General features: G+C 37.0%; 1 protein-coding gene across 1 annotated transcript in view; it reads left to right on the top strand.

The window, feature by feature from the left end:
- Positions 1-23,554, top strand: part of NUP155 (nucleoporin 155) — a 63,463-nt gene that overhangs the window by 39,550 nt on the left and 359 nt on the right. The window contains exons 22-34 of the mRNA XM_029940984.1: positions 247-377; positions 5,704-5,895; positions 6,530-6,668; positions 9,995-10,130; positions 11,228-11,381; positions 11,580-11,684; positions 12,499-12,653; positions 15,693-15,822; positions 16,956-17,069; positions 17,795-17,915; positions 18,596-18,706; positions 21,234-21,370; positions 22,976-23,082. Of these exons, the coding sequence (XP_029796844.1) occupies positions 247-377; positions 5,704-5,895; positions 6,530-6,668; positions 9,995-10,130; positions 11,228-11,381; positions 11,580-11,684; positions 12,499-12,653; positions 15,693-15,822; positions 16,956-17,069; positions 17,795-17,915; positions 18,596-18,706; positions 21,234-21,370; positions 22,976-23,082 (1,732 nt within the window). The remainder of the gene's footprint in view (positions 1-246; positions 378-5,703; positions 5,896-6,529; positions 6,669-9,994; positions 10,131-11,227; positions 11,382-11,579; positions 11,685-12,498; positions 12,654-15,692; positions 15,823-16,955; positions 17,070-17,794; positions 17,916-18,595; positions 18,707-21,233; positions 21,371-22,975; positions 23,083-23,554) is intronic.

Genomic DNA, 23,554 nt, shown 5'->3' on the forward strand with positions numbered 1-23,554 from the left:
CATGTTTTTGTTTATGTGTACACAAACACACACACAGAAACACACACACAGAAGCACATATACATAGTGACAGAGTAAAAGCATGAATTCAACAGTCATGATCATGGTTGCCTATAAGAAGAAGAAGGAGAACAATGAGGATTTCACCCTTAACTATGGTGTTTTTATTGATGTTAAAGTGTTGCCTTATTTTAAAACAACCTATTGTCATTTTTTAAAACTTCATTAGTTGTGTTTTGTAATTAGAGGCTCAGCTGAATGAAAAGGTTTCACTTCAGGCAATCCAGCAGTTGGTTCGAAAATCATACCAGGCTCTGGCTTTATGGAAACTTCTTTGTGAACATCAGTTCACTGTCATTGTAGGAGAACTTCAGAAGGTAGGATTTTTTTTTTTTTTTTTTTTTTGCCCTTAAGCTCATACTGTTAATACTGTGCTTATTTGTTTTCTTTTGTTAAAAACTTTTTTTTAATGTTTTATTTATTTTGATACAAAGAGAGACAGAGCATGAGAGGGGGAGGGGCAGAGAGAGAGAAGGAAACACGGAACCGGAAGCAGGCTCCAGGCTCCAGGCTCCGAGCTAGCTGTCAGCACAGAGCCTGATGTGGGGCTTGAACCCACAAACGTGAGATCTGACCTAAGCCAAAGTCGGAGGCTTAACCAACTGAGCCACCCAGGCGCCCCTATTTGTTTTCTTTTGAGTGAGCTTTAATCTTACACTTGGGTTTGGGAGGGGGTTATTTTGGGAAGTATTCAGGTTATGATGATGTTAGTGTGTTATAGGAAGTTTACACTACAGCATGAAAACTTGAGGGATCCACTTGGCCAAAACCATAAGTTTTTACACCGTGAGAACGTTTTCTTGGTATGTGAATGAAGTCTTTGCCAAAAATCTCTTTTTTTTATGTTTATTTATTTTTGAGAGAGAGACAGCATGAGCAGGAAGGCGGGGAGAGAGAGGGAGATACAGAATCTGATAGGCTTCCAGGTTCTGGGCTGTCAGCACAGAGCCTAATGCAGGGCTTGGACTCCCCAACTGTGAGATCATGACCCGAACTGAAGTCGACACTTAACCAACTGTGTCACCTAGGAATCCTAAAAATATCGTTTTAAATAGTAGATTGCAATCTTTATTTGGACTTCAGATCCCTATGGGAATTGATCAAAACTCTCCCCACCCTCAAAGAATGTATACGGACACATAAACAAAATTTTTGCATATAATTTCAGAGTCCAATGCATTAATAAACATGTCTTTTTAAAAAAATTTTTTTATGTTTATTTTTGAGAGAGAGATTGTGAACTGGGGAAGAGGCAGAGAGAAGAGAGAGACACAGAATCTCAAACAGGCTCCAGACTCCGAGCTGTCAGCACAGAGTGCAGTGCTGAGCTTGAACCCAGAAACTGTGAGATTATGACCTGAGCCGAAGTTGAATGCTTACCTGACTGAGTCAGCCAGGCATCCCTAAATAATTCTTAGTTTAAAGAAAGATGTTTACCATTGTGAGAAATGAATGATTCATATTTCTTTTGCTATCCTCATTTGAATCCTTTTTAAGTATAATGATAATTTGCATTTATTTAAATGTTAGGCAGTCCACTGGGGGTAATGTATTCCTACCTATGTTTTAATTATGAACATTTCTATTGTTCTTATTTTTTTTTTATGTCTTTGTTTTATTTTGAGAGAGAGAGAGAGACAGTGAGTGGGGGAGGGCAGAGAGAGAGGGAGACACAGAATCTGAAGCAGGCTCCAGCTCTGAGCTGTCAGCACAGAGCCCAACGTGGGGCTTGAAACCAGAAACTGTGAGATCATGACTTGAGCCAAAGTTGGGACACTTAACCAACTGAGCCACCCAGGCACCCCAGTTTCTTGCTTCTTTTTTTTTAAGTACACTCCACACCTCCTTGAACTCATGACCCTGAGATCAAGAGTCATGTGCTCTACCTTTTGAGCCAGCCAGGCACCCCTATTTGTGGACATCTCTAAACATACACAAGAGTAAATACTGTACATTACAGTCCCCATATACATTTTACTTGTATTCAGCCTTTTAAAGATTTTCTCAACTCTCATTAGTCTATTCTCTTTTTCCTTTACTGAATTACTTTAAGGATGCTCTTAGTCATTGTTTCATTTCATTTCTATATACTTTGCTGTATAGTTCTTTTTTTTTTTAATGCTTATTTATTTTGAGAGAGAGAGCATGCAAGCACAGGGGAGGGTCAGAGAGAGAGCATCCCAAGTAGTCTCGTCACTGTCAGTGCAGAGCCTGACACAGGGCTCAGTCCCAAGGACCATGAGATCATGACCTGAGCCAAAATCAAGAGTTGGATGCTCAACCAACTAAGCCACCCAGGCTCCCCTACTATGCATTTCTTTAAAACTGGTGGAAAGTGACAGCGACCTGGCTGTGATATCTGTCACCTCCATTGGTCACCGTGGTTGACTTGGCATATCTGACTGTCAAGGCAGATATCCAATTCTTCCCTCACCATTCCATGTGCTTTCCTTCCAAAGCTGTGTGCTCAGAGGATGACCTTCCCTGATAGAAGGGGACTATTCTTTGGTCAAGGGTATATGAATAGCTGTGCTCCTCTACCAAAATCTCCGAACAAGCCCTCAAGGTCCATTTGTAGAAGTAACTGAGCCAAGCTTCCAAGGCTCCGGACATTCAGATGAGGCATCGTATTTGTATGTGGCATTTTGCCTTAAATAATAATAAATAGGGGCACTTGGGTGGCTCAGTCAGTTAAGCGTCCGATTTCGGCTCAGGTCATGATCTCGTAGTTTATGGGTTCAAGCCCCGCTTCGGGCTCTGTGCTGACAGCTCGGAACCTGGAGCCTGCTTCAGATTCTGTGATTCCCCCTCTCTCTGTTCCCCCTTGCTCATGCTCACTCACACTCTCTCTCAAAAGTAAATAAACATTAAAAATAATATTAATAGATTCTTTAATAAAATAAAAAATTTAAAGGTGGACATTTCTTTAGGGGCTCCTGGGTGGCTCAACCAGTTGAGCATCTGACTCTTGATTTTGGCTCAGGTCATGATCTCGCAGTTAATGGAATTGAGCCCAAGTCAGGCTCCATGCTGAGAGTGTGGAGCCTGCTTAGGATTCCCCCCACTTTCACATACTTCTCTCTCTTTCTCTCTCTAAAAAACAAAAATAAAAGGGCATTTCTTTGAAAAACAATTTTATTATTGTTATACTTAGCAGTATTGACAGTAGGGGCCCCAGTTGGTTAAACATCTGACTCTTCTCAGCATAGGTCTTAATCACAGGGTCATGGGTTAAAATCCCACATTGGGTGTGGAGCCTATTTAAAAATGTATATATATTAATAGTTTTTTGGTAAAACAATGAAACTTCTCTGTCTTAAAAATATCTTTTAACAGATCGAGTCTTTCAAATCAAAATTGAAACATTTGGTTCACTCGTTGAATTTGATTGTGATTTCAAATCTTAAATCTCTGTCAGTCTAGAGACATTTCCTTTCTTTTTTCCTTGCTATTTCCAGGAAGTAATCAGGTCATGAGTCATAGAATGTTTAACACTTGAAGTTGTCTATACCTCCTTAGAGTGAACTTGTCCCTCTGTTTCCTATATTTTCTATAAAATGGAAGTTAAGTCTACAGAGGCTTGATTAAATTCAGGTCAGTTTATTTGAGGATGAAAGAATATTTCATATGCAATGGTTAGTGTGTCAGATGGTATTTATTAGGACACACAGAAGGTTTAATTGTCCTCTTTTAGTGATACCACTGTCCCACTTTTAGTGATACTAAGATTGATTACTGGATCCAAGTACTGCCAGTGTGAAATTCCCTATAAAACTTTTCTCAATCATTTGATGAATCATTACCTGAATCAATTATTTCATTTAGGATTATGAAGTGATCTTTCAATCTGTGATTTCTTCCATACTTAATCACTGCAATTCCATGAAAAAAATTTTTTTCCTGGGTGCCTGGGTGGCTCAGTTATTTAAGCATCCAACTCTTGATTTCGGCTCAAGTCAAGAATCTCATAGGTGCTGGGTGGCTCAGTTGCTTGGGCATCCGACTTCGGCTCAGGTCATGATTGCACAGTCCATGGGTTTGAGCCCCACCTCAGGCTCTGTGCTAACAGCTCAGAGCCTGGATCCTGCTTCAGATTCTGTGTCTCCCTCTCTTTCTGCCCCTTCCCTGCTCGCCCTCTGCCTCTCTCTCTCTCAAAATAAAGACATAAAAAAAAAAAAAGATCTCACAATCATGGGATCAAATCCCACATCGGGCTCTGCACTAAGTGTGGAACCTGCTTGGGATCCTTTCTCTCCCTCCCTTTCTACCCCTGCCTCACTTGCACGCTTGCTTACTCTCCCTCCCTCTCAAATTAAATAAACAACAGCAGAATTCCCTTGGGGCACCTGGGTGGCTCAGTTGGTTAAATGTCCAACTCTTGATTCTTGATTTTGGCACACAATTCATGAAATCAAGATCTGAGCAGAGCCTGCTTGGGATTCTCCTCTCTCTCTCTCTGCCCCACCCCTACTCACACAATTGCTTGCACTCTCTCCGTTTCTCTCTCTCTCTCAAAATAAATAAACCTTTTTTAAAACTCCCTAGAGGCACCTGAGTGGCTCAGTCGGTTAAGCATCCAGCTTTGACCCAGGTCATGATCTCATGGTTTGTGGATTGGAGCCCCGCAGTGGGCTCTGTGCTGACATCTCAGAGCTTGGAGCCTGTCTTCAGATTCTGTGTCTCCCTCTCTCTCTGACCCTCCCTTGCTCATGCTGTCTCTCTCTCTCAAAAATAAATAAAACATTAAAAAAAATTTTTAATAAAAAATATTTCCCTTATCCTCTAGATCTATTTGACTTTTGAGTACCATTTTCAAAGTGAAAGGCAATCTCCCCTCATTCTTTCTGGTAATTTCCAGAGCATAGTTTTTTGGTGGTTTTGGTGGTTTTTGGTGTTTTACACACTTACTTTTTTTTTTTGCCTTTTAAAAACTCAACCAAATGTGTTTAATTATGAAAGCCATTTCTTCCCATGCCAGGTAGATTAATTTTTATTTTTATTGGGTGGTAAACATAAGGTAGGTAAATTTTTAGGCTAGACATCTTTTTGTGATCCATCTTCAAAGCTTCCTTCCTCACATCATGGATATATGTTGAAGGAATGCCAACTAAATACTAGTTCAAAAAATTGGAACAGAGATTGGAGTAAAGCAGAAATTTAGAAAAAAGCAATAAATCATAGAATATTTTACTATAGCATAAATCACTCGAATACTATAGAACTCAGGTTTAATATGCAAATTTGTTCAAAATGAGGTCAGACTCCCATGTTAGAAGGCTTTAAATAGAATTCTACCATTTAGGAAAAATAAATATAAGCCCAAGATTTTTTAATATAGCTGAGTGATTATTCTTTCCTGATAATGACTAAAATCAGGAGACCGTTCTAATTTTGGTTCTGCTTACGTTTTACTTTGCTCATTTGTAAATTGAGAGACTTGGACTGGTCACTTTGTGGGTTCTTCAACAGCTCTGTATGATTCTATGAAAACTTGCAAAAAATGGGTTGGTCTGTAGAGTATATTTTCTCTTGAATTAAAGAGTCTATTAATGTCTTAGTTAATTTAAATTAAGGAAATTTTATTCTGGGTAGAAATGGAATATTCCTCTATTTGTGATAGAAGGATTTTTCTCCTACTCCTAGGAATTTCAAGAGCAGCTGAAAATCACCACATTTAAAGATCTGGTCATCAGGGACAAGGAACTGACTGGGGCATTAATTGCTTCTCTCATCAACTGCTACATCAGAGATAATGCTGCTGTTGATGGCATTAGTTTACATTTACAGGATATCTGCCCCCTTCTGTATAGCACTGATGATGCAGTTTGCTCTAAGGTATGATGCTTTAGTAGCTATAGCACTGTTGTTTGATGGTATGAAAAGCACACTAGAAATGGAATCAGAAACCATCTTTTACTTAACATACAAAGTCCCTTGGGTAGGTCTCTTAACCTCTCCTGGCCTCAGAGTCTTTGTGCAGAAGGGGTTGGACTACATCATTTCTTAAAATTCTTGTATATTTAAGTTTTCAATAAAGAATTTTGGTAGTATTTCTAGGCCATATATTTTTAAATGGTTAAATAATGTTTCTTAGAAATTAAAAGTTAGTAAAACTTTGTAATAAGAGTTAATTGGGCAATTTTTATTGATCCTTTCCTACAGGTGAAAACAATTTAAAAAATCAGTATCACAATGGACTGCCTGCTGACCAATAATGTATTGACTAGGCAAGAGATTTACGCTATCTTGATTAAAATATTTGTGAGAGGAGTTAAGAATAGCTAGGATCAAAATTTGGTCAAAAATTTTTCTGCCTAAAATTAAGAAGAAGTAAGTTTGTAGAGTTTTTATTTTTGATGATGATAAATCAGATTTATATTGAGACATAGATCAAATTTTATGTTGATATCATCATCTGTGTGTGCTGAATTTTATATCTTTTTTAAGTTCTTGTCATGTCAAATTCTAGGCAAATGAACTTCTTCAGCGTTCCCGACAAGTTCAAAATAAGATTGAAAAGGAAAGAATGTTAAGGGAATCCTTAAAGGAATATCAAAAAATCAGCAATCAAGTGGACCTTTCCAATGTTTGTGCTCAGTATAGACAAGGTGAGAAACAAAATGTTCATATCTTATTCTTAACTCAGGGGACAAATGACTGAATAAAACAAGTTACTGATGAAGAGCTTCTTCACAGAAGCAAATCCTCCTTCCACTTCAGTTTCCCAAATGATAGGACACAGGAAGTTCATGCCTGGTGTTTTAGTATTTGATGACCGCACTGGCCTCTGCAAAATCTAAAGCGCTCTTACCTAAAGGAATTAGAAGCAGAACAGCAAGAGCACCCTAGACCCAGCAGAAGAAGAGAAATAATAAGGATCAGGGTAGAAATAAACAATATAGAATCAGAACAACAACAACAACAATAGTTGAACAGATTAATGAAACCAAGATTTGGTTTCCTGAAAAAATAAACAAAAAGGCTTCTCAAAAAAGAGAAAGCACCCAAATAGACAAAATCACGAATGAACATGGCTCTATTACAACCAATCCTTCAGAAATACAAGCAATTATCAGGGAATACTATGAAAAATTATCTGCCAACAAACTGGACAACCTAGAAGAAATGGACAAATTCCTAAACACATGCACTACCAAAATTCAAACAGGAAGAGATAGAAAATCTGAACAGATCCATAACTAGTGAATAAATTGAATCAGTTATCAAAAATCTCCCAATGAATAAGAGCCCTGGGCCAGATGGCTTCCTGGGGGAATTCTACCAGACATTTAAAGCTGAATTAATACCCATTCTTCTCAAGCTATTCCACAAAATAGAAATGAAAGGAATATTTCTGGACTCATTCTATGAAGCCAGCATCACTTTGATTCCCAAACCAAACAGAGAACCAGCAAAAAAAAGAGAACTACAGGCCAATATCCTTGATGAATATGGGTGCAAAAATCTTCCACAAGATACTTGCAAATCAAATTCAACAACATATAAAAAGAATTATCCACCATGATCAAGTGGCATTCATTCCTGGGTTATAGATCTGGTTCAGTATTCGCAAATCCATCAATGTAATATACATCACGGTAACAAAAGAAAGGATAAAAGCCATATGATCCTATCAATAGATGCAGAAAAAGCTTTTGACAAAATACAGCATCCTTTTTATAAAAGCTAGAATAAACTATCCTAGGATTTGTATGGAACCACAAAAGACCCTGAATAGCCAAAGTAATATTGAAGAAGAAAACCAAAATGGGAGGCATTACAATCCCAGCCTTTAGACTCTACTACAAAGCTGTAATCTACAAGACAATACGGTATTGGGATAAAAACAGACACATACACCAATAGAATAGAAGAGGGAACTCAAAATTGGACCCACAAATGTATGGCCAATTAATCTTTGAAAAAGCAGGAAAGAGTATCCAATGGAAAAAAGACAGCCTCTTTAACAGGTGGTGCTGGGAGAACTGGACAGCAACATGCAAGAGTATGAAACCAGACACCCTTTCTTACACTATGCACAAAAATAAACTAAATGGATGAAGGACCTGAATGTGAGACAAGAAACCATCAAAACCCTAGAGGAGAAAGCAGGAAACAACCACCTTGACCTCAGCTACAACAGTTTCCTACTTGACACATCCCCAAAGGCAAGGGAATCAAGAGCAGAAATGGACTTTTGGGACCTCATCAAAATAAAAAGCTTCTGCCCTGCAAAGGAAACAATAAAACTAATAGGCAGCTTACGGATTGGGAAAAGATAGTTGCAAATGACACATCAGATAAAGGGAAAGGGCTAGTATCCAAAATCTATAAGGAACTCACCACACTTACACCCGAAAAACAATCCAGTGATAAAATGGGCAGAAGACATGAATAGACACTTACAAAGAGGACATCCAGATGACCAACAGACACATGAAATGATGCTTAGCGTCACTCATCATCAGGGAATACAAATCAAAACCACACTGAAATACCACCTCATGCCGATCAGAGTGGCTAAAATGAACAAGTCAGGAGACTATAGATGGTGGCAAGGATTTGGAGAAATAGGCACCCTCCTACGCTATTGAAGGGAATGTAAACTGGTGCACCCCTCTGGAAAACAGTGTGGAGGTTCATGAAAAAAACAATAGCACTGCCCTATGACCCAGCAATAGCACTGCTAGGAATTTACCCAAGGGATACAGGAATGCTGATTCATAGGGGCAGATGTACCCCAATATTCACAGCAGCACTTTCAACAATAGCCACATCATGGAAAGAGCCTAAATGTCCATCAACTGATGAATGGACCAAGATATGGTTTATATATGCAATGGAATACTACATGGCAATGAGAAAATGAAATCTGGCCATTTGTAGCAATGTGGATGGAACTCGAGGGTGTTATGCTAAGTGTAGTAACTCAGGCAGAGAAGGACAGATACCATATATTTTCACTCATCTGTGGAACTGGAGAAACATAACAGAGGACCATAGGAGAGGAGAAGGGGACAAAAATAGTTAAGGAGAGGGAGGGAGGCAAACCATGAGAGACTCTTAAATACTGAGAACAAGCTGAGGGTTGATGGGGGTGAGGGAGAGGGTAAAATGGGTGATGGGCATGGAGGAGGGCACTTGGGATGAGCACTGGGTGTTATACGAAAACAACTTGACAATAAACTATAAAAGAGAAAAAATCTATAGTGATCTTTTTATATCTTGAAATGTAACTTAACACTAGAGGTTCAGTCCTTGTCCAGTCAAACTACTGTCTGTATTAGATAACTTCCTGGGTTACATTTATTTTTTGGATGCTTTAAATTCTTCTGACAAATTTTGAAAATAATACCTGTCTGCTTGCTTTAAAATTAATTTAGGAATGCCTGGGTGGCTCAGTTGGTGAAACATCTGACTTTTGATTTCAGCTCAGGTCATGATCTCATTATTAGTGAGATCCAAGCCCCAAATTGGGATCTGTGCTGACAGCATGGAGCCTGCTTGGGATTCTCTTTCCCTCTCTTTCTCTGTTCTTTCTCCATGACATGCGGGCATTGTCTCTCTCAAAAGAAGTAAATAATCTCTTAAAAGTAAAATTTAAATCAAATCTAACATGTAAAAGTAGTAACTTAGCACAGATACTGTTTTGAAACCCAAGATTTTTTTTTTTCCCATCAAGGAACTGAACCTTCCCTTTTATTCTGTGAAATTTTTTTTCCAATGAAGAAAATATATTTAGTAGTTGCCTTTTAGGCATATTGGTACCTTTTTCTTTGGTAGATTCACCACACATTTTATATGGTGCTGTCCTCAGGGTGACTAGCGTACAGTAGAGAAATAATAGCCTTGATCAGTGTTTTTATACACCAGCTAAGGAAAAATACATCCAACTTTGATAACCCTAACCTTGGCCCTTTTCCTTTCTCATTAGTCCGTTTTTATGAGGGCGTAGTGGAGCTCTCTCTTACTGCTGCAGAAAAAAAAGATCCTCAGGGTCTTGGACTTCATTTCTATAAACATGGAGAACCAGAAGAAGACCTCGTGGGCCTCCAGGCTTTCCAAGAAAGGCAAGTTTTATCACCATAGCAGATTGCCGACTTATGGTTACAGATTTCTCTTGGTATAAAGTTTGATTGATAGTACTATATTAGGAAAATAATATTTTAAGTACACTTATAAAATTGGATTTTGCTTTCACTTAAAAATGTCTTGTTTTAGGAGCGTCTGGGTTGCTCAATTGGTTAAGCATCCGACTTTGGTTCAGGTCATGATCTCATGCTTTGTGGGTTCAAGCCCTAAGTTGGGCTCTGCACTGATAGTGCGGAGTCTGCTTGAGATGCTCTCTCTCTGCTCCTCCCCCACTTGCACGCACATGGGCTTGCACTCTCAAAAATAAACTTAAAAGAAAAGTCTTGTTTCTTTAAACTGAATTAGGATACTTCATAGTTAGAAGTTTTAGTCTGGTGAAAATTTTTAAGTACTTTCCTCTCTGGTTTTTATAACACTTTATTAATGTCAATTTTAAATAAAATAACTTGGGGCACCTGAGTGGCTCAGTCAGTTGAGACCTTTGATACTGGCTTAGGTTTCGATCCCAAGGTCTTTGGATCAAACTTCATGCTGAGTGTGGAGCCTGCTTGAAATTCTCTCCCTCTCTCTCCTCCCACTTTTCCCCTCTCCCTCTCTCTCCCCACCTCCCTCCTTCATTTCCTCTCCCCCTGCCTCTCTTCCCCACCCTCCCTCTAAAATAAAATAAATAAGTAAATAAATAAATCAATAACTTATTTGGAACCATCTCTTCCCCTGCCTAATATTTGGTTTTGGGTGAAGATTCGTATTTTATTTTAAGGGATGATTTTTAAATTCACAAATTAGTAGTTACTGTTAAAGAAAAAATGGGTATCCAGAAAGAAAATATGTAACCTATCTAAAACATGTTTTTTATTAATATATTCATGTTTATGGCTTCACCCTTTTTTTGTTAACCAGATGTTTCTCAAACCTAGAAAAAAGTATATAATTTATATTATTTGTATTCAAATATATGTATGTACATATATCTATTCCCCAAAATAGTCTTCAAATTCTTCTGTGTATTTAAATTAGATAAGTCATTTGCTGTCTAATTAAATTATGCACTTGATCCTTTTCCATTCTTTTTCAGATTAAACAGTTACAAGTGTATTACAGATACACTTCAAGAACTGGTAAATCAAAGTAAGGCCGCACCTCAGTCTCCCAGTGTACCCAAAAAACCTGGGCCTCCAGTACTGTCATCTGATCCCAATATGCTGAGTAACGAAGAAGCAGGACATCATGTAAGAGACATGGCATATTTTTATTCTGAAATTACATTGTTTGGTCCTGTGTAGTTGTGGTGGCAGCTGCTCTTGGGAAAGGTACTGGCTCTTCAAACGTAGCATTTAATGATTCTTGATTTCAGGATTTTATTAGGTTGATGTTCATGGTGTCCAGCAACAGCCTTTAACTGGTACTTTTTACTTTTTTTATTTTAGTTTGAACAAATGCTTAAACTGTCTCAGCGATCCAAAGATGAGCTCTTTAGTATCGCCCTTTATAATTGGCTCATACAAGCTGATCTTGCAGACAAGCTATTGCAGGTAAAAACAAGTATTTTTATTCTAATATTGTTAATTTGCATTTTTTGAGTAGCATAACATAATGGATTAAGCATACATGTAATTACAGGAAATTCATTTTCTTATCCTGAACCTACCATTAGGTGTTAGAGTAAAGCCAGGTAATGTAATAGTCTTTTCCTAGTGGGAAAAATAAGCTATTGCTTAGTTTTCTTATTATTTTGAAGATGATATGGGTTGTTTATATAGTGGGGTGGAAATCACTAGATTATGAATTAGGAGACCGAAACTTGGTATTAACCTATGTGTTATTCAATATGCGACTTCACACGTCTTTCTCCTATCCTGAGACTCAGTGTTCTTCAGTCTATAAAATAAATGTATGACATTTGATAATGTCAAGGAAGTCTTTGAGCTATGAGTCTAGGAATCAGTAGCTCTGTTTTCTTTTTTTTTTTAATTTTTTTTATTGCTTTATTTTATTTTTGAGAGACAGAGAGAGACAGCTGGAGCAGGGGAGGGTCAGAGAGAGAGGGAGACACAGAATCCGAAATAGGCTCCAGGCTCTGCGTAGCTCTGTTTTCAAAGTTTATTAAGATTTGTGATTGGATTGTAATTATTTTAATCAGCCTAATTCAACAGTCATAGATAACAGCTCTTTAACTCTGATAAAACAAAAGTCATACATATATAATGAGATAAACTGCTCTCTGTATCATTCTGCTAATGTATTCATGAAACAAGGCACACCTGTAGTCTTAAAAATGCTGTAGTTGCTACAGAAAGAGCAAGTAAATAGCTAAAAAATGTTTCTGAGTAACTGTATAATTTGCAGATTGCTTCTCCGTTTCTGGAGCCACATCTAGTCCGAATGGCCAAAGTTGATCAAAACAAAGTTCGTTATATGGATTTACTGTGGAGGTATTATGAAAAGAACAGAAGTTTTAGTAATGCTGCTCGTGTCCTGTCCAAATTGGCTGACATGCATAGGTATGGTATAATATTCTCACTGTAAAGAATGATTGATAACTGATCTATATCTGGTTACAGATTTCAGAAAATAAATAGGGATACCCGGCTGGCTTAGTTGGTAGAGCATGTAACTCTTAACCTCAGGGTTGTGAATTCAAGCCCCATGTTGGACATAAACGCTACTTTAAAAAAAATGAAAGGAAGAAATTAAATAAAACCTCATTCAGGTTTTATGCATGTAGAGTTTTAATGCGTTACTTAGACTGAAAGTTTACCAGTTTTCTCTTTTTGTTTTTCATAGTGTGTAGGAGGTATTCAATATCCAATCCCTCTCTATCCAAACTGTCTTCTAAATCCTTTCTTTTTTTTCTTTTCTTTTCTTTTTTTTTTAATGCTTGCTTATTTTGAGAGAGAAGGAGAGTGAGTCCGGGGAGGGGTAGAGGGAGAGGGGACAGAGAATCCCAAGCAGTCCCTGCACCATGCCATTGACATGGAGCCTAATGTGGGGCTCGAACTCATGAGCCATGAGATCATGGCCCAAGCTGAAATCAAGAGTCAGACGCTGTCCTACCCAGGCACCCCCTAAAACTTTTCTTTAAAGTGTGTCTTTAGATTCTGTCCTACTAAAAGCAACTAATTAGTATTCTTAATTAAAAGGATAAAACTTCTCAAAGGCTAATTTTAAATGTTTTATTAATTCTAGATTAGTTGCTCTCACATTGTTTTAAATTACTGAAAAAGTTTTGGCTATATATATTGAAGATTATTAAGAATCTTGTTGAAGAAAGCATTGAAATTTCTAGTTAGATTTATCATCAAAAAACAATTGTTTTAGAGAGAGAGAGAGAGAGCAAGTGAGGGAGAGAAGCAGAGGGAAAGAAAATTAGAGAGAGAAAGAGAGAGAATCTTAAGCAGACTCCACACTCAGTGCAGAGCCCATCATGGGGGCTCAGTCCCACAACCCTGGGATTATGACCTGAGCTGAAGTTAAGAGTCAGACACTCAACCAACTGAGCTCTGAGCTACCCAGATGCCCCGTAAAAAACGATTTAATACAATCTAGACAGTTCATTAATTTGACCCGGTATTTTCATTTGGAATTAACTTTGCCAAAATAATACAAGTGCTTTTTCTAAAACTGGAGATCAGTTAAGTTAGGAAGAGGATGTTGTCGAAGCAAAGTTGTTATTAAACCAAATTGATCAGAATGGTCGTTTATAGGGGCGCCTGGTTGGCCCAGTCCGTAGAGCATGCGACTTTCAGGGTTGTGAATTCAAGCCCTACCATGGATGTAGAGCTTACATTTAAAAAAAAAAAACCCTACATGCATACATATATATACACACATACAATAAAGTAATATAAATTTAAAGAGTCTAGATGTGACTGTAATTGCAAAAATGAGTATGTACGTATGTTTTTTATTGCCCTTCAATTAATATTTATTGTCCTTTTTCCTTGTTATAACAATAATTATAATGTTATTAAATATTCAAAAATTGTCTAACTTTTAAGAATATTCGTTATCCATATCTTTATTATACATAACACGTATAATCTAGTTTCTTCATGTGAGATATCCTGTCCACCCACGATTTAGCTCTCAGCTTACCATCTCTCTCCACAATAAAATATTTTCCAACTATAATGTTACTCTTTCTCACTATACTCTTTGTATATATAGGCTGCAAAAAATAAATTGGTAGTTATAGAATGTTCTATTTTGAGTAATTTAGAAATGTTACCATTTTAATATGTTTAATTCAAGTATGTTTTATTAGAGATGAGAGGGGAAAGAAAGGGAAGGTCCATCAGAAATGGGTTCTAAATGTACTAAACAGACTCCTAAAATAGTCCTTTATGTGCAACATTAAGAGATGGTGAGTGCTAAGAAACTGCCATCTACACCTGTGCTTTGAGAGATAGAAGAGAGAAAGGAGTTAATTCTTTTTCCCTTTTGCTTTTTTTGGGGGGAGGGAGAAGGGGGAAAATATGGAGCCGTAGTTATATAGGACACCTCGAGATCTCTGAAAGAAAAAGAAAGTTTTTTCCTGATTCAAATTGAAATTAATGGGGATATCAAAAGTTACATTTAACACTGGTTGTTATGATAGGTTCCCTACAACTAAGTGTGTTTGTTTTTAAAGCCAAGTCACTTTATAATGTCAAAGAACCACATCTAATAGAGTTAGGGGATTGGAAAGGACTAGAGATGGTAACCATGGAGTTGGATACATACTTAGGGCTTTCTGACACCTGCCAACCAGCCAGCCAGAGCACCGGTGATGTGTTCAAGGAGTAGTGAGCAACATAAACACCATCTGTGCTCCCAGGGAGCTCCCGTTCTAGTGGGGATAGACTGAGGACACAAGTTTAGGTTCTGTGAATACAATAAAAATAGGGGAATATGGTAGAAATTGCCAGGTGAGGAGGAGAGTGAGGAGTTGCTTTTGTCAAGATTGGTCAGAGGAGGCCTCAAAAATTATCATAAAAATTGATTCTTAAGTGACACAAATAGGCAGCTGTTAAAGAAATGGAGGAAGGGGTCAGGCATGGAGCAGTGGTTTCTGCAGAGACAATCTATTAGATTCAAGTGTGTCATATTGAGAGAACAGAAAACAAAGCCATTGGGGTTGGAGATGGTAAACAGGGAGGGAGCAACGGGAAGGAACAGACATTGAAGGAGTCGGTGAGGGCACGGGACATAATCTGATGTTTGTTTTTAAGAGGTCAATCTAGTTTTGTGGACGAGCACATGTAGTATTGGCTATACTACTAAAATTTCCTTAATTTTAGTTTTAGAAGAATCCAAGTTTTAATATATACCCAATTAAATTTTTAAAATAGGAAGTTACTTTTTTGGGTATAAACTTAAGTATTTCTTTATTTGTTGCCTTAAATTGTAGATCTCTTTTATTAGAAATCTTGTAATAATGTCTTTCAAGTTTTAAATGGCCTTCTGTGTTCATTTGCTGTATAAAAATGTTATAACTGATAGATTTGTATATTGGATCCTTAAGAATTCATATAAATTAAAATAAGGGTTTTTCCCTCCAGCACAGAAATTTCACTTCAGCAGCGACTGGAGTACATTGCTCGAGCCATTCTTAGTGCCAAAAGTTCCACTGCCATTTCTTCAATAGCTGCAGATGGTGAATTCCTTCATGAATTAGAAGAAAAAATGGAAGTAAGTGCTAAAGATACTTAAGCTTTGTCTGCACTGATCAGTAGCAACATTGATTCCATTTTCCCTTCTTCCCTCTAGTCAGTAATAGGTCAGGAGCAGTCAGTGTTATTAATTCCAGTGTCTTCTGCATACATGTGTTTATTTTCACATCTAGGTATAAATATTTTTAAAGATTTTAAGTCTGCAGCATTTGCATCACAGGACATTACCATAATTAAAATTTTTTTCTCTGTGCCATTTCTGAAGCCTTTTTCCAACTGTTCCAACACCAAGGAAATTCTATCACATTTACCATTATTCTGGAACCTAATGAGTAGATATATGAAGTAGAGTAGGTTAAGCTGCCCTAATTAAGAGACGCAAAAGTATATAGTGGTCCAAATACAAAACTGTATTTGTCATTCACAAATATCCAGAGTCGGCATCCCTGATTGGCCAGTGGCTTTCTTCCACTTGATTAATTTAAAGACCCTATTTTCTGGCTTTAATGTCTGCTTGGGTCTTAACCATTTTCTTCTGTCAAAGGGAGATAGAGAAAAGAGAACATGTAAGAAGCACATTCACTCTCTTAAAGACCTCAACCCTGAAGTGACATACTTTACTTCCACTCACATTCCTTGGATGAGAACTTAATTTTATGGCCATGTCTCCCTGCAGAGGAGTTGTGAAGTATAGTCTAGGCATTGTCTGGCTACAGTCATGGGGAATGAGTGTTAGTGGTAGCACAGGCTTCCTGTGAAATCTTTTATGTTGTGATGAAGAGTTGCTGGTCTGTTATCTCTTTATTTACACATTTTTCTTTCTGAGGTATAATTGACATCTAACATAATTCAGATGTTTAATATAAGGATTCAGTATTTTTAGATATTGCAAAATGATCACCATACTAAATCTAGTTAACATCATCATACATAATTACAATTTTTTTTCTTGTGATAAGAACTTTTAGGATCTATTCAACAACTTTCATATATGCAATATGGTGTTATTAACTGTATTCACTATGCTGTTATTTATATATTAGTTTTACTTTAACAAACTTAAAGTCGGATACTAGGAATTATTCCTTCTAGTACTTGTTGACTTTTCCTAAAGAACTTAAAACTTGCTTTTCTTTTTTTAATCCAAACTAGGTTGCTAGGATCCAACTTCAGATACAAGAAACACTACAACGGCAATATTCCCATCATTCTTCTGTACAGGATGCAATTTCTCAGCTGGATTCCGAACTGATGGATATAACTAAGGTAATAAAAAAGCAATTTGAATTCCTCTAGCAGTCACCTGATATCTACAAATTCCTTGCTTCTTTTGCATTCTACTTTGTGTTTCATGGGAAAGATTAATCTATCTCCACAAGTAAGATAAGCCATTCTTGGGAGCATGTCTCTGGGCTGACAAATCACTGCTGTGGTATCTGACTCTTAGGAAGAGTTTACTTGCTCTCTGCAGGCCATTTTCTATCAAAAATCTATCAGCCTCACATGGGGCTCTGTTAAAACTCTTGCCATCTATTTTATGGCCTTGTTTCTTGTCTTGGAGAAGTAGTTTATGTTTGCTTATATCTTGAAGCCTCTCCCACTCTGTGTTTCTGAGCAATTCCTTTTTCAGTTATTCTTGAACAATTCTCTTGAGTACTGTGAAGCACCCTGAGATTGGTCAATATTTCCAAGATTTTGGAAACCCTGGTTTAGACAACACTAATTATGAAAGAAATACCATTGCAGTATCTCCCTGCCAGCCAAGGGGAAAAAAGGGCACAGATGTTGAAATCTATCTAAATGTGTTTACCATGCCTTCACCATTCTTAATCGGAGTTATGACCAGCTGCATGTCATCACATCTTTATATCCTATATTAGGAATTTTGGATAAAATCTTTGATTGTTTTTAATTTTCAAAGAGGGCATCACTGTTAATTTCTGACTCCTGACTTCTGGTTGCATGTATAATGTTGATATTTTCTCTGACAGCTTTATGGGGAATTTGCTGACCCATTTAAACTTGCAGAGTGTAAGCTTGCGATAATTCATTGTGCTGGTTATTCAGACCCTATATTGGTGCAGACACTTTGGCAGGATATCATAGAGAAAGGTAAGTGCTCACGCACAGGTATATTAGCGTACATTATTTAGTGACGTGGTAGAGGAATGCAGGCTGCTAGTGGCTCTCATATATCTAGAGCTCATGAAAATTACATATACCTGAGTAAAGGGTTGAGTGGAGGCTACCTAGACATGGCGCAGGGTGGTCCTCTAGAGAATGACCTCAGTTTATATTTGCGGGGGGGCAGCTCTCAGAAAAGATGTGTCATTTTTGTGGTTGTACTTCTTTTTTTTAATGTTTGCTTATTTATGTGCAGAGAGAGGGAGGTGCACGCAAGCTGGGGAGGGGCAGAGAGAGGGGGAAAACAGAATCCGAAGCAGGCTCTACATTGTCAGCTTAGAGTCCAACACAGCCCTCAAACTCATGAACTGTAGGATCATGATGTGAGCCGAAATCAAGAGTCGGACTCTCAACTGACTGAACCAGCCAGCACCCCCTGTGGTTGTACTTCTTATAAGGGATTCTGAGACATTTTCCTCGGAATCCTGTAACCAGTGCCCTTGGAGAGGCAAGAGTAGTTTAAACACTAACAGAAACACAGTATCTGCTCATTATATTAGAATCATTTGTAGGGCATTTTATACCTTGAAACAGAATAAAATAGCCAATTTAAACATTTCCCATTAAAAAACAATTTAGGTTTCTAATGGCATGTCTTTTTCTTGCAGAATTGAATGAAAGTGTGACATTGAGCTCCCCAGATAGAATGCATGCTCTTAGTCTCAAGGTTGTGCTCCTTGGCAAAATTTATGCTGGCACACCTCGCTTCTTTCCTTTAGGTAAGCAGTAGCCTTAAGTGCTATCAGAGGTGTTTTGTTTTCTTTTGATGGTTTTCTTCATTGATGTGGAAATACAATGTTCTTCACAGTGTAATTCTTTGTTGCTGTTTAGCTCAGCAGTTTAATTCTACCTCTCCAGAAGGAAAGACCTCCAAAGATAGCAGAATTTGTTGATAAATAGATAGGAAACTATATATCTATCTGAGATAGTGCTAACAAACTGTAATGATTATATTGTTGGTAACCCTATACAAGTTCAAGGAGAAAAGTAAATTGGCTGGTGTTTTTCTGTATGGACAATCTGTGATGCCCTCTATTGTACTGAGGACATATATTTCTTTTAAATAGAAGATAGTTGCATTAAAAATGCAATTTATGAACCCCTTCTTAACCAAATATACTGACAATTGTTATCTACGTAGTGACTCTAATTAATAGCCATTTGCCAATGTATAATGTTTCTTCTATTGTAAATCATAAATACACTCATAAAGTAGAATGTTAAGCACCTAGTGTTGCTGAAAAATGTTGAGAACCAGGAAGATGCTCACAACACAACATTAAATTGGTTGGATTAAAAAAAAAATTTTTTTTTAGAGAGGGAGAGAGAGCACGCATGAGCAGGGGGAGGGGCAGAGAGAGAGAGAGAGAGGATCTTAAGTAGGCTTGATACTCAGCACTGAACCCACAATGCCTGGCTTGATCCCACAATCCTGGGATCATCACCTCGGCCAAAATCAAGAGTTAGATGCTCAACTGACTGAGCCACCCAGGCACCCCTAAAGTATTATTTTTTTAAATGTTTATTTTTATGCGAGAGGAAGAGTGTGAGTTGGGGAGGAACAGAGAGGGAGACACAGAATCTGAAGCAGGCTCCAGGCTCCGAACTGTCAGCACAGAGCCCAACATGGGGATCAAACTCATAAGCTGTGATATCATGGCCTGAGCCGGAGTCAGCAGGCCACCCAGTCAACCATTTTTGTTTTGTTTTATTTTGAAATGAGGATAGAGATTTGTTTATAGACCATCTCTGATTTAGGACTTCTTCCCTGAAGATGTCAAGAAATAAAACATAATCATGCCACTTTCTTGTAAGTATAGTATTGAAACTGCCATGCTATTTCATTAATGAGAAAAATAAAGAGGAAATTAAAACTTAACAATTTTAATAATTTTTAAAAGTCCACATTATACATTATTTCTTTTGCAGCATTTTTGCTTTGACTTAGATTTTTATTTTTATTTTACTTTTGTTTAATGTTTATTTGAGAGAGAGCAAGCAATCAAGGGAGGTACAGAGAGCGAAGGAGACAGAATCCCAAGCAGGCTGCACACTGTCAGCACAGAGCCCAATGCTGTGTTTAAACTCAAATCATGAGATCATGACCTGAGTCGAAACCAAGAGTCAGACAGCCAACTTAGCCACCCAGGCACCCCTTGACTTGGATTTTTAATTTTTGAGCCCTATATGTTTAGGGTAGAAGATTCCTTTTTCTTTCTTTCTTTTTTTTTTTTCTTCTTGGTCCATATTTCAATGGCAAACAAACTCCCAAGGGCTTCAAACTAGAAAAAGTTTAGTTTTTTAAATTTTGATTACCTATGCAAAACTTTTGTATGGTAAATTCTAGGAGAGAGGCAGGTTCAGTGGAGTCTTTTCAGTGGTTCCTCTTGCCCATGGATATTCACATTGGTCGGTCTCAGATTTTAAGTATCATAAATATGAATATGAATGTTACTGTTACACTGTTATGATAAGACAAGTAGTAAAAATTGAGAATGGGCCACAATTAGAACCATCAAAATAAATAACTTATGCATCTGAGGGGTAAGGCATTTAAAAAACACATTTAATGTTTCTAAATTCAGGATGCAGTAACTCTTTTCTGAAAAACTGTTATCAAGATACTAAAGAAATTATCAGTGGATCCTCTTCAATAGTGGATTTGTAAATGGTCTCTATTTCTTGTACCTTTTTGTATTTTCCAAATTCACCAAAATGTAGTATTTTTCCTAATAGCTTTAAATTGTATAATTTAGTGGTTTTAGCATATTCATAGTTGTACAACAATCACCAGTTAAATTTAGGCCATTTTCGTCACCCAGGAAAGAAACCATGTGCCTATTAGCATTCACTCCCTATTCCTTCCCACCCTCCAGCCCTGGGCAACCCCTAATCTACTTTATGTCTCTATATATTTGTCTATTCTCATATATAATTTATTCTTATAATAATTTTTTTTGAAAATTGATTTTCAAAAGATTTTTCTTTAGAAATTGCTCATTTATTAATAAGGCCTACTTTTTAGTATCAGGAATTACCAATTCTATAACAACAACAAAATAGTAATTATGTGAGGTGAAGGACATATCAAGTAACCTTACTGGAATAAATGTTTCACAATATGTAGGTGTATCACATCACATTGTATACCTTAAACTTATACAATAACATGGCGTTTACATCTCAATAAGCTGAGGAAGGGGGAAGAGTTAACAATTCTAATTTCTGATCTTTTTCTCTTTCCAGATTTTATTGTGCAGTTTTTAGAACAGCAAGTTTGTACTTTGAACTGGGATGTAGGTTTTGTAATACAGACAATGAATGAAATTGGAGTGCCATTACCTAGACTACTGGAAGTATATGATCACTTGTTCAAGTCACGGGTAAGGGAAAATATAAAATAAAATGAAATAATTGTATTTATTTATTTTTTAATTAAAAAATTTTTTTAAATATTTATCTTTGAGAGAGAGAGAGAGAGAAATAGAGCGCAAGCCAGGGAGGGGCAGAGAGAGGGGGAGACACAGAATCTGCAGCAGGCTCCAGGCTCTGAGCTGTCAGCACAGAGCCTGACATGGGGCTCGAATCCACAAACTGTGAGATCATGACCTGAGCCAAAGTCGGACGCTTAACCAACTGAGCCACCCAGGCGCCCCATCATACTTTCTTTAGACTTCTAAAACTGATAATGAGTTGTTTTGCTTCATATTATACAAATAAAATATTTTGTAATATTAGTAAACATAATTATATTTGCTTTACTCTTGGGGGAATAGGTTAAACCGTATTACATTAAGAATCAACATTTTCTTTAAAAGAACAAAATAACAGTGTATTTATTCCTTATAACTTCATATAAAGTATATCAAACTTCTTCCTTACCACCAGAAAAGAAAACTTTTGTAACTATGATGGTGATGCCTCGTAACTAGATTTACAGTGATTATTTCTCAGTATAAGTAAATAGTGAATCAGTATGGTGTACACCTGAAACTAATAGGTGTCAGTTATACCTCAATGTAAATGAAAATCTTCCTTACTATATTGAACCTTACCAGACAATGTATTTTATACTTTTTATTCTAAGGTAAAACATCCAAATGAAATCTTATTGATGTATATCATTCTTTAATGGTAGCATCATTAAAACATTTATGCAGTGCTTCACAAGGCACTTGCATATCTCATTTAAGCCCCACGATGGGAAATGAGCAAGTAGTAGTATCCACATTTTCTGGTAAAGCTAGAACTAGAATTAAGATTCCTTACTGGTTTAGGGGCTTCTGGCTGGCTCCATCGGGTGAGTGTCTGACTCTTGGTTTCTGCTCAGGTCCTGATCCCAGGGTCATCATGCTCTGCGCTGAATGTAGAGCCTGGTTGAAATTTTCTCTTTCTCTCGCTCTCCCTCAGCTCTCTCCCCCATACCTCCTCATATAAAAAAGGAAAAAAAAATTTTTTTTAATTAAAAAGATTATTTATTGGGTTAGTATTTTATTTATAGTATCAGACTGTCTGCATAGGTGTAAGGTAAAAGTGGTGTCACAGCTGTTAAGAAGAGAGATTTTTTTCCTCTTAGCACAGGTTCCCAAACCGGAAATTTACATGCTCTACCAAGTGGATTGATACATCAATTATTCCTCCTAAATAACATCACAGTGCAGTTTTCAATATTGTTCAAATATTAACCCTGACCAGATAATTTAGTGACCACAAATATTAAATACTTTAAGGGTTTTTTTTGTTTATTTAAGTAATGTCAACACCTAGCATGGACCTCAAATCATGAACCCAAGATCAGAAGTTGAGTGCTGTTCTGACTGAGCCAGCCAGGCGTCTCTAAATACTTATTTTAGTGTCAGTAAATTTTGCCTGGTACTCTGATGAGTGGTTTAACTAACATAAATGATTTAAAAAATCAGCTGACAATAAAAGGAAAAATGAGTTGACACAGTTTGCTTTATAACTCATGATGTGTATTTTCTTTATAGGATCCATTCTGGAGCAGAATGAAGAAGCCACTGCACCTTTTGGATTGCATACATGTTCTTTTGGCAAGATATGTTGAGAATCCTAGCCAAGTTTTAAATTGTGAGAGGTAACTATAACTGTATTACAGAAAAGTTTTCAAATGTTTCTTATAGGTATCTGGGAAACAAAGTTGGAGAGAATGGGGGAAGATAGAGATTAACTAGTTGAATAATATCAGTTAGCATGTATAAAAGGTTAGAGGTTTTTCCATTTTTTCAAGCCTTGCTCTAAATCATTTCTATAGGTCAAATAATATAATTTATGAATACTTCTATACCACTTCTACTTTGATTTAGTGACTTAGGACAGTTCAATTATGTCTTTATGATATTACTGGCCATTTCAAGGTATATTTGTTTGAAAAAACCAAAAGAATGTAAATAATTTCATTTAAGGAGTCATCCTTATTGGTTCTTTCCCATTATAATAATCTTCCAAAGAAAAATGGTGGTTATGTGGTAATTCATCTCTCTCCTGTCTGTCTTCATTTATTTACTGTTTACTTAATCCTTAATCTTTAATCTTTGTGGGACTATACT

The sequence above is a fragment of the Suricata suricatta genome, chromosome 6 (genome assembly GCF_006229205.1).
Source record: "Suricata suricatta isolate VVHF042 chromosome 6, meerkat_22Aug2017_6uvM2_HiC, whole genome shotgun sequence".
Lineage (NCBI taxonomy): Eukaryota > Metazoa > Chordata > Mammalia > Carnivora > Herpestidae > Suricata > Suricata suricatta.